The sequence below is a fragment of the Arachis hypogaea genome, chromosome 13 (genome assembly GCF_003086295.3).
Source record: "Arachis hypogaea cultivar Tifrunner chromosome 13, arahy.Tifrunner.gnm2.J5K5, whole genome shotgun sequence".
NCBI lineage: Eukaryota > Viridiplantae > Streptophyta > Magnoliopsida > Fabales > Fabaceae > Arachis > Arachis hypogaea.
The window spans coordinates 23,766,077-23,777,970 of NC_092048.1; the positions used below are offsets into that span (position 1 = coordinate 23,766,077).

The 11,894-nt window shown below is 26.0% G+C and overlaps 1 protein-coding gene across 1 annotated transcript; it reads right to left on the bottom strand.

Annotated features, from left to right (window-relative positions):
* Positions 1 to 4,438: 4,438 nt before the first annotated feature.
* On the bottom strand, positions 4,439 to 11,894 carry LOC112737728 (probable O-methyltransferase 3). Its single transcript, XM_025787788.3, has 2 exons — positions 10,964 to 11,894; positions 4,439 to 4,926 (listed from the first exon to the last, which is right to left on the bottom strand). Exons 1-2 carry the CDS (start codon positions 11,732 to 11,734, stop codon positions 4,609 to 4,611), a joined length of 1,089 nt encoding a protein of 362 aa, XP_025643573.1. The 5' UTR covers positions 11,735 to 11,894; the 3' UTR covers positions 4,439 to 4,608.

The window sequence follows — 11,894 nt, forward strand, 5'->3', positions numbered from 1 at the left end:
TTTCAACTTTAATTTATTTTCCTAAGGTTTTCTACTATTTTTATTATTCTTACATAGTACCAGACAAACTTAAGCCGGTACATTCGGTTAATTTACCGGTATGCATTTTTACACAATTTTCCGAAGAAAATTACATTTTCTAACTCAGAAAAATCTACTGAGTCCAAATATCATATTTATATTTTCTAATTAATATTCTAAAATTTTGAACCTAATTCGGAAAATTAAATTATTATTATTCAATCATTAATTAATTGGTTAATTAATTCACGGTTCTTACATAGATAAGGTCAAGCGACAGCAAGGTGGGCAGCAACATTGGCCAGAGGACCCGGACAATATAGACCATCTTTTTGTTCTGGACGACCTGGGGTGACGATGTGTGGTGGCCTGATCGATACTGTGATTGGTATGATATGTGGAGGGAACACGACCAGCAGCAACGGATGGTCACTATTGAGGGTGTCCCAGATCCTCGACCCACACAGGACTACTTGATTTGGTGGAAAAGAGCGTGTATTGTTGCATTTTCCTTTTGGAAATGATGCATTGGCTGATCTGAGGGTTACAGCCCCACCTACGGAGATTCCCCTGGCAGCCCTGAGTTAGACGGATGTGTTAGACCTTCCATGGGATGCTCCAAATCGCAGGCGATGGGCGAGGAGGCCCGTCAAAGATGATATCCGGAGGCCAGTCCAAAAGGTCCAAGATCAGCGAGGGAGACGTGCACTAGTGGATGTTCATTTGTTAGATGAGGAGGCAGAGTATGCACTCCAGGAGGAGGTCCATGAGTGCTCTCCAGTTATGACACAACAAGATATCCCATAACCACTTTCTTTGCTGGGCATAAGGCGAATATTGCGAGGGACTTCATGCCAGGTTCCTCATCAAGGAAATAGCAGCATGATCCATCCTCCTCAGTAGCACAGCAGGACGGCGACGACGATTTGTTAGAGCGAATTGACTTCGACATCAACACACCAAATCAGGTGTGTTTTGACGAGTTGTATGATCTTATGCGTGCACCGGTAGATATCATGGACGAACTCACCGATTGGTATCGTGGTAGAAGAGATTAGTTGGTCCATCAGGGAGCCTAGTCATCCATATCTTGGGTACCCATATATAGCTTGCCAACAAGACCCTACGAACCTAGGCCATCTACGACTCCTATCGTACAGTAGCAGACTCCACCACAGTAGGATTATACACAAAATTTTTTGACGTATGAGGCAGCATAGACTCCTCTAGTATATCTGCCGATACCACTTTTAGGACCATACCAGCCGACAGTGCTACCTTATTACCCGCCAGGTCTGCCATCTCATCCAAGTTATCAGTCAATCCCACCACTGGTGTATCAGTCATTTTCCCATCTGCCGACCCTACAGCAGACTCCTCCTACACAGCACCAAGCTGTCATTCATCCTCGCCCTAACCTCAGTGATAAACCACTATGTTATGGTAAATTTTGGGTTGAAATGAGTAAATTTTATCAATTTATCTTGCATTTATTCACTGAAATAGCATAGTTTTGTGAACTTCTCCTAATTGTGCTTAATGGTTAAAAACGTGCTTTTTAGCCTCTTAAATTGCTAAATTTAATTCACTTTTATTTCATTCGATGCCTTAATGTGTTTGTTGAGTGGTTGCAGGCCTAGAAGGCAAGGATGACATGAATAAGCGAAAAAAAAGCATGCAAAAGTGAAAAATTCATGAAGAAATGGAGTTTGGAGTTCCTCATGGTCATGCGTACACATGTCTTATGCATACACATGAATCCTAACTTGCGCGTACGCATCCTTTGCGCGTATGCATCTTTCGCATGAATTCCAATTTGCGCGTACGCATAAGTAGCGGCGCGTGATTTACTTAAAATGGCACGTGAGTCGCGATTTCAGGACTTTTTTGGGCCTAATCCAACTCATTTATGAGTATTTGATGCTGAATTCAAGAAGGATCAAGAGAGAGCAATTAGTATAGTTTTAGGCCATGTTCTAGGTTAGATTTTTAAAGAGAGAAGCTCTCTCTTCTCTTTAGAATTTAGGATTTTAGGTTTAGTTTTTTCCTTAGTATAGGTTTTAATTCTTGTTTTAGGATAGATTTGCTTACATTTCCTTATTTTATTGTCTTCATTTTTCTTGTCTTGCTTATTAGTTTCTCTAATTTTGATTTATGAACTCTCTTGTTAATTTTATTTTCTTTTAATGCAATTTGATGTTTTATGTTTTCTTGATGCTTGTTTGAGTTATTGTTATTATTTTCTTGAATTTGGTAGTTTTAAATTTTACTAATTTTTTCCATTTATGATACTTTGTATTTATGCACTTTAGGTGTTTGATAAAATGCTTGAATTAGTTTTAGCGTTGATTTTTGCATTCTTGGCTTGAAATTGAAAAACCAGGTGACATTGAATCATTAATGTCTAATTTGCATTAGTAATCTAGAGTTATTAGTTAATCTTGTCTCCATTGATTATAATCGTTTGCTAATTCAATTAGTAAATTGATTAGGACTTATGAATTAAGATCAACTATGCCTATTTGACTTTCTCCTAATGTTGGAGATGACGAAGTAGTATTACTCTTGATAATTGTTATATTATGATTAATAACAAAGATAAAAAACTTTAATTCTCAATCCTAACTAAGATGCCTTTTTAGCATTTATTAACTCAAAAAAAATTTAAACATAAGAATAAAATCAAAATTTATTGAAACATTAAAAATAAAATTAAAACAAATTAAATATTAGAAGTTCTTTTAAATATTAAAAACAAAAACTATACTTTATCCTAAAAATTATCATTTAATTTTAACCAATTTCATATTTTTACATTCACATACATTTTATTCCATATAATTATACAAATTTAATTTCATACCCTTTTTTTTCCTATTGTCCTCACTCAATGGATCAAAGTCGGATGACGATCCAGCGAATCATATTGATCCAGAAGTGTTCAACGGTTGAAATAGTGACGTTGACAGCATAGGGTTATGCAATTGATTATAAATGTTGTTAGGATTAACTATCAATTTAATATCCATAAAATTCAATTGTTGACCAAAATTTTTTTTTAAAATGATATCGATTAAACAGTTTTTTAATAATTTGAAAATACAAAAAAATTAATAAATATTATATTTTTTTTGAATAACAAAATTTTTTTATATTTAATAAATAATTTATTCATTTAATCCGAATTTTCATGACCGTATTTGAATAAATTTTTAGAAAGTGCAAAAAAAAAAGTTCGAAGCAAAATTAATCTCTGAATTTTTTTTACAAAGAAATATGGTCATTCACACTAAAATTTTTTTAAAAAAAACTTGACATAAAGTTATCAAATTTTAAAGATAAAAAATCTCATTATAATTTTAAAGATAAAAAATCTCATTTTTTAATGATAAGGTAAATATTTATATCAAAATTTGATCTCTAAAATCTATTTTTAAAATATATATTTAATATTTAATTCTTTTTATTTTATTTTTAAATCTTTCGAATATTTATTTGTCGTTAATATTTTTTGAAAATTTTTTTTGTCAATAATCTAAACTTTTGAGTATCATTTTAATAGTTTACTCATGTAGTTATATTATTAAATTTTAAATCGTTAGTTTTCTCGTCACCAATTTAAATACTCACTTTAATCTCTTGGACTTAAAATAAAAAAAAAGGAACAAATTCATTCCTTATAACTAAAGAAGTCATCAATTTTTGTAATTACATCGAGAAAATATTGGTACATAACAAACTCTCTCTCTCTCTCTATATATATATATATATATATATATATATGTTTATCACACTTAAACTACATACATACTCGTACAAATATATAATTCCACTTCTATACTTACTTTCTTTACTTACTTTCTTTTTTTGTGCCAAGTATTCACGCAGGACGAAAAAAAGCATGAGATATATAACATGAAAAATAAACTATTGAACAATTATTGATCTAACAATCAAAGAATGAACACACAAAATGACAATGGAAAGAAAAGAAAAGAAAGGAAAAGAAAGGAAATAAATTGAGTAGATTTTTTTTAGATGTGTTTGAATGAAAAGAAAATAAGAATGAAAAAAATGTTATAAAAAGACAATTTTATTTTATAATATAAAATATATTAAAAAAATGAAGGGTAATATTGGAAGTGATGAGAATTTTTTCTCTCTTTTCTTTTTAACATTAGAGAAAAAAAAATTGATGGGTCCTACCAATTTTTTTTATCCCTTTTCTTTTCTCTCTAATTTCTCTTCACAACCAAACAATCAAAAATAATCATTTTTCTTCCTCTTTTCTTTTCTCTCTTTTCTTTTTTTCTATTTTCTCCTCAAACAAACATAAACCCTAGTGCTATATATATAGGATATTATCTGTGAAACAGAAAAAGATTCATACAAGCTAAGGAATAAAGACAAAAGGAGATGAACATAAATGTTTCTTATTTTCTTTTAAAAAAGCACAGCAAATATTAATACATGAATTCTTTATTTTTTGAATATAAAAAATTAAACAAATTTCACACACAGCATTCAAATGCATCTTTATATATGATGCCCATTATTTCACAAAATGCTTCTTACTACTTGCAATTTTTATGGAAAGATTTCAATGAGAGATCTTAATCCCAAAGCTGATAAGTTTATCTTGTAGCTACTAAAACCAGCGGAAAAAATTAAGTTTGCCCATTCTTTTTCGTTTCTCTCTTTTCCGTTGACTTCTACCATCATGAACATATCAAAGAAAAGTTGGGTTTCAATTGATTCAATATCTTTATCACTCTTTTCATCACTCACTACCATATCAATGACAATAACTTTTCCTTTTCTTCCTTTGCTTCTTGTGATAATTGCTTCCTTGCATTTCTTCAGTATTTTGATACATTTTTCGTCATTCCAGTCATGCAATATATACTGCATTTCAGGCAACGTAAACATTATAACGAGTTAATAACTATTTGAATCACTACTTGCATATCATACAAGTATTACCCTAAAGAGTAATACAAGAAAAAATAGTATTTGTATTAAAAAAATTGTTACAAAAATTATTAACTTTATTATTAAATAATTTGTAAAAAAATGAATTTGTTATAAAATTATTACAGTAAATTTCGTTACAAAATATTTTGTTAATAAAAATAGATTATTATAAAATTAAATAATATTTTGTAATACAAAAGCTTGTTATAAAATTGGTTTTAACAAAAAAAAAAAAGAAAAATTGAATATTAGATCCCATGCTTAATGATGTTAGTTTTAATCCATCCTTATTGTATTCATTATCTGATTTTTAAACTCATATTGAATATTGAATGATTTGGCTCAACTTGTTCCTTGTTTTGATAAGTTTTTTCTTGATTGGAAGGGTTTTTTTTTAATTGATTTTTTAATCCGTGGTTTCAGAAAAAGCAATAATTTCCACTCTCTCTATTATAAATCATGGCAAATTAAAGTGGACGATGAGACATCACTAACCATAATTATTTTCTTTAAGGGCGGTCGAACGGACTAGTCTAATAATCCATTTAAATTTAGCTCGTTTAAGTTGACAAGTTAAATAGGTTAGTCTATTTAAATTTATTTTATTCGTGAGCCATAATTTTTTAATTCAGACTATTTATGATTAGTCAAATTGATTAAATAGATTAGTTTATTTATCTTTTTATTTTATTTTTTTTAAATTTAACAAAAAATATCACTTTCAAATCAAAAATTAAAAAAAATATATGTTTTTTAATTGATATGTCAAATTTTTGAATTGGATTAAGAAAAATATTGCCATATTAGCAAGAGACGGATTCAGAAATATTATTTTGGAGGGGCCAATAATATATATAATATTAAAAAATTATATAAAAAATTATATAATGTAAAATGTATTATAAAAATATATCGATAGAGAATATATTTAAAGTACAAAAAATATGTATGTACTTTTTATTAACGAAGTGGTCGATTCTTCGTATCATAAAATTTATCGATAATAGAATCTGTGTCAAATTTTTTAGCAATTTCTTTTCAATATAATTAAAAGACAATTAGCAAGAAATTAACCTTTCATTTTGTTTATGAGTTATTTTTCACCATATTCATCGCTGAAAAAGATCTCTCAGTTGTAATAGTTGAAACAGAGATAATTAATACCAAATGAATCAAGAAGGACGCTCACAAGAAGAAAAAAAATCCACTTTATGGGATTTGAAAAATTTTATTTAATAAAAAAATATTAGTAATAATATCTTTTTAGATTTTTTTAATATTGTTACTTACTTTTTTAGATATTAGAAATCATTAATATTTAGGTTAGGTTGGACTTTTATTTATATTAGGCTAAATACTAAATAAATTTAAAAAAAAAATTAAATCATACTTAATAACTTATTACTATTAATCTTTTTTTTTATAAAAACGGTCCCGCTACGTTACCAACAGCATTTCTGCCAACTTCTACCAACTCTTATTTATAATTGTGTTTAATGGAAGTGTCTTCGTGGATGAGTCTAATAAAAATATTTTTTTTATGGCTGTGTTTAATAAAAGTGTCTTTATAGATATATTTTCTGGATGTGTCTCTTTATATATGTGTTTAAAATATAATAATTAATTATTGTTAGTAATAAGTTGGCAAATAATATGTTGATACCCTATACTTTTCCTTAAAAAAATTGGAGGACCGAGGCCTCCACTCGCCCGTATGTCCGTCTTTGATATTAGCATATTGCCATATTGGCTATATTTAACCTACAGGCTAACCCATTATTTTTTTTGAATTAATCGAATTTAACCCGTTTAATTAGCCTGAAATTTTAATGGACTTAATTTTAGAGGTAAAATTCAGATAAAACAAGTTGATCCAATTAATTTAACCCATTTTAACGACCCTAAATCTACTTACTATTAACCAGAATAAATAATGAGTTCATTAGCTTATATATGGTTTAAGAACACACATTAAAATTATTAATTCAAAGTTTTTACATAAAAGTTTATATATAAACTTTAAATTTCTAATATATTTATTAAATAAATAAAAAAATTTCTACTAATAATATAACGTTATATATTTCTTTAATTAAATCATAAATAATTTAAAAATAATCTGACTATAATTTAGAGGTAACACGGTTTATTGATCATTGGAGAAAATTTTTTTAATATTGTGCTCAGAACAGTATTATTCCTAAAATTGACTCATTATGTTTATATATGTTATATCGCATTTTTTCAAATTTATTAAAATAACAAAATAGCAACGCTGTTTTTATTTTCATAATTTAAAAGAAAAATAAAAAACAAAACAACGCCGTTTTTTATTTTAATAATTTAAAAAATAATGAAAAAAAAAAGAAATGCCGTTCAGCATTGTCAAACTAAAAAAAATTCTAATAAAAACGTCAATGACGTTCTTTTTAAATTAATTAAAAAAATTCTTCAGACAAAACGCTAGTGGTTTTTAATTTTTATGACTTTTGAAAAGTAAAAGACTTTTCTCGTAACAGGATAAAACTCACGTGAAGTCTAAATAACATAGTAAGATTTTTTTTATTTAAATAAAAAAAATTCATTTACCAATTTAAATTGAAATATAAAAATTTATCAACTTTTATATTTAGTATTATTTTCATAGTTAATTAATACGAAAATAAATTTTAAAAAATACACACAGTTATAGCCAGCGAAAATAAAATAAATGCATTGTTCCATTTCCTCACACATTACTGCCAAAAATAAAACAACTATTTTTTTTCACATTTTCGTTATTGTTGAGAGCAAAAATGGATCGGTTTTAGCCCCAGACTAAAGCTATTATGCTATGTCGTTATCAATGAGACATGTATATGCTGTCTTTTATTAACTATGTTATTTAAATTTTATAATTTCCTAGTAGCTTAGATTTAAAAGCACCTATTTTAAAGGTTTTATATAGGCACAAATGTTAGTTTTATTTATTTTTAAAGTGTGAAAAGTTTTATTTTTAAATAAAAAATTAAATAAATTTAATATTATTCTTCTATTAAATCTAAAAAAAATATTAAATAATGTTAGCTATATGTATAGTGATAATATAAATAATTAAATAATAAAATAAATTTGTTTATTATTAATTTATTTATTCAAAAAGTAAATTTCAATTCTTTAACATTAATATTATTAATTTTTTCTTATTTTTAATAACATTTTATTAAATATATACTAACAATATTAAGTATTTTATTTATATTAATAATAGAATAATATTAAATTTATTAAATATTTTAAGACAAAACATAATATTTTAAAAGTTTAATTATTTTGTTAATTTCTATAATTTTACAAAATTTACAACTAGATCCTTATATTTTTTCTTTTCAATCGAGTCCCTATTCTACTTTTAATTTTATAATTAGATCTTTTTTATGTAAAAAATATGTGATTAAAGATCTAATTAAATTTTTAATTGTGGATATATTCAATTTACAGAAAAATATTCAGTTAACTCTAATATTTTTTATGCTAAAAAAGATCTAATTATAAAACTAAAAATAATGTAAAGACCTAATTAAAAAAATAAAATTAGGTTAGTTTAGTGATTAATTTACTAATCTACTTAAACAAATGTCAAATATTCAAATTCTACTTTCTATATAAAAGTATAAAGATTTAATTATAAATTTAATAAAACTATAGAAATTAACAGAATAATTAGATATATTTTAAATATTAAAATAAAATTAAAAAACACTTATATAATTACTCAAAAGATTATCTATAATATCACAATATCCATACAAAATCCAAGTTCAATGGTGAGAGTTCCTTTTCATCATCTCTCTTATCTAACCATCACTTCAATTAGATGAAAGTTCAATATCTCTCTTTTATATGCACCGACACATACATTTTCGCTTCCAAGAACAACGAAAATATAAAAAGGAATATTTTATTTTTGTTGGCAGTGTTTACGAAAATGAAAATGAAAAAGTAAATTTATTGCATTTTTGTTGCCGCATATATTTTTTAAAATTTATTTTTGTGTTAATTAACGGTAAAACTGACACTAAATATACATATTAATGAAGTTTCGTATTCTAATTTAAAATGATCAATAATTTTTTATTTAAATTAAAAAAGTTAGTGTAACACACCTCTTTAACCCATGCATATTAAAAAATATCTAGCCTCATTATTGCTTCTCTAATTTTAGCAAAGGAAAAATTATTTTAAAAAATTGTTAGGAAGATTTAATTATAAAAAAATTATTTTTAATACTAAAATTATTAAAAAATTTTTTTTTTATAATATTTAAGAAGGACAAAATTTTTTATAAAGAAATAAGTATATTTTTATTTATTTTTTATAATTTTTATAATTATTTTTCCTAAATTAATATTAATTTTCATTAATTATTTATTTTTTACTTTTGTGATTTTTTTTCCTTTTTTTTATTGATAATAAAAATTTAATATACAATCTCAACAGTTAAGAACATCTCAATAAAATGAGAACCATTATAAAAATATATATCACTAAAAAGTTTGTTTTCTAAAAGTAAAATGCGTAAACGTGACGTTTTCTTAAAATCCTAAAATCCTAAAATTACGTAAACGTCAATTCACTTTGTCTGATCTGCATCGAATAATGGACCATTCTTGTCAAACCTTATCATTTTCATCATATACTAGAGTGGAGCAAAAAATTTCATTCATTGAGTCATGTGACTTTTTTCCTTTGATCTATATTCAATGCTTGCACAATTGGTATATCCAAGCATGATTTGTATATTGAGTTTATGTTGTTATACCCAATGAGAGAAAAAAAAATGAAAGATTACAAAAATAAAAAATAAATAAAAATAAATAAATAAAAATAAATAAATAATTGATGAAAATTAGTAAAATTTTAGGAGAAATAAAAATTGTTAATTATGAAAAATAAATAAAAAATAATTAATAATATATTTATTTTTTCATAAAAAGATTTGGTCTTTTTTTTTAAGTATTATAAATATTATAAAAAATTTTAATATTTTTTAATAATTTTAATATTAAATTTTTTTTAATAATTATATTTTTTTAACGATTTTTTAGAATAATTTTTTTTAATAAACATATATGTAAAATTACGGATGCAGTTGTGCAAAAAATAACTCATCAAAAATTAAACCTCTAAAACAAATTATCATATATATATATATAGTCAGTACAAATTTTAAAAAATTTATTAGTAAGAATAAAATATGTATAATATGATAATAATTTTTATAATTATATTTTATTATTATAAAATACAATTAATTTTTTAGTTATTTAACTAATAAATTAAAATATTTGAATAATAATTTAAATAATAATATATAACTTAAATTTTATTCTTTTAGGTTTTATTAAAAAAATTGAATAATTTTTTTATTGTGAATATAATTAAATGTCTCTTTTTTTATATATTTTATTAAATTATCATTTAAAAATTCATCTTTCATATCATTATAAAATTGATTCTTTATGATATTTATAACTATAAAATTTTTTTCAATTGATGTCATTATTACCAATAAAATGAAAGCTAATTAAAAAAAAACTAATAAATATTCGTATATTTGGATCTTAGTTTTCATTTAGCTGATTTTTATTATTATTATTTAATTATTTTTTATTAAATAATCAATATAATATTATTATAAGATTGTAGGATCTTCTATCTATACCATATGGAGATAGACTAAGGGGAAAAAACGAAGTGCAGTCAAATTTGTTTATTGAGTTGATGAGGCAAATAAATTTTGGTAGGTACTCTAACAAAAATGTTATAATTTTATAAAATTTTAACTGAGACATTTGTGGTTTAGTTTAATTTATTTTTAATAAGTATAAAAAATTAATTTTTAATTAATTAATATTAATTAAGTTTTTTATTATAAAATTAATTTTAACCCTTATTTTTTAATCGGTCAATAGCGAAACTAATTTACCTTCAAGAAAATGGCATCTGAAGGAGGAATTGAGTCAAACATGTCCCCTCCAACATATTTGAGATTCCCACTTCCTTGCAAGCCATCAACAACATGTGGAAGATCAAACACAACACACTCCATTTGTGGAAATGCCTTAGCAATAGCCTTAGTCATAGTTCCTGTGCCTCCACCAACATCAACCAAAGACTCCAACCTTTCAAACACACCCTTACACTTGTCAAACAAAACACTTGAAACAAATGGAGTATCGGTTTCCATGGCATCATTGAAGAGCTTATTGAGTCTTGGCTCAACGCCAGCATAGTCCCAAAGTGCCATCCCATGTGTCATGTAGAACGGGGTGGGACTATCATTTTTGAACCATGCTGGCAACTCGCACCACGGCTTTGTTAAAATTGGATCAAATACGACGGACAAGTAAGGGAAAAGACTCATGGGGTTGTCTTTAAGCAACAACATGGATGCATCGGTTAGGGCATAACTCGATTCTGGATCGCCTTTGGAAGAGATTTGTTTAGAGAAAAAGCCAGAATGAGTCAAAATTCGCATCAGGCGGTGGATGAATTGTGTTTTGTTGGGATGGATTTGTAGAGAAGAAATGAGTTTTGAGAGTGGCATGGGTTGGCCATGGTTGTGTATGGCATCTGGAATTCCCAAGTCAATTGCACATTTGAGGGACATGGAATTTATGAAGCTGAAAAGTTGGTGCCATACACGGCTTTGAGATTCAAGCAATTTGGAAGCATAGTCTACACCATTGGATTCCATTATTATTGCAACCTGAACTAAAAGTATATCTGTATGTTTGAATTTGTAGAACACTAAACAACATTGGTCATATTTATAGAGAATCCTGGTGTGTGTCACCAAGATAATAATGAAGGGACAGTATAATAATAAGCCACCTACTCAAATGAACATGTTAAAA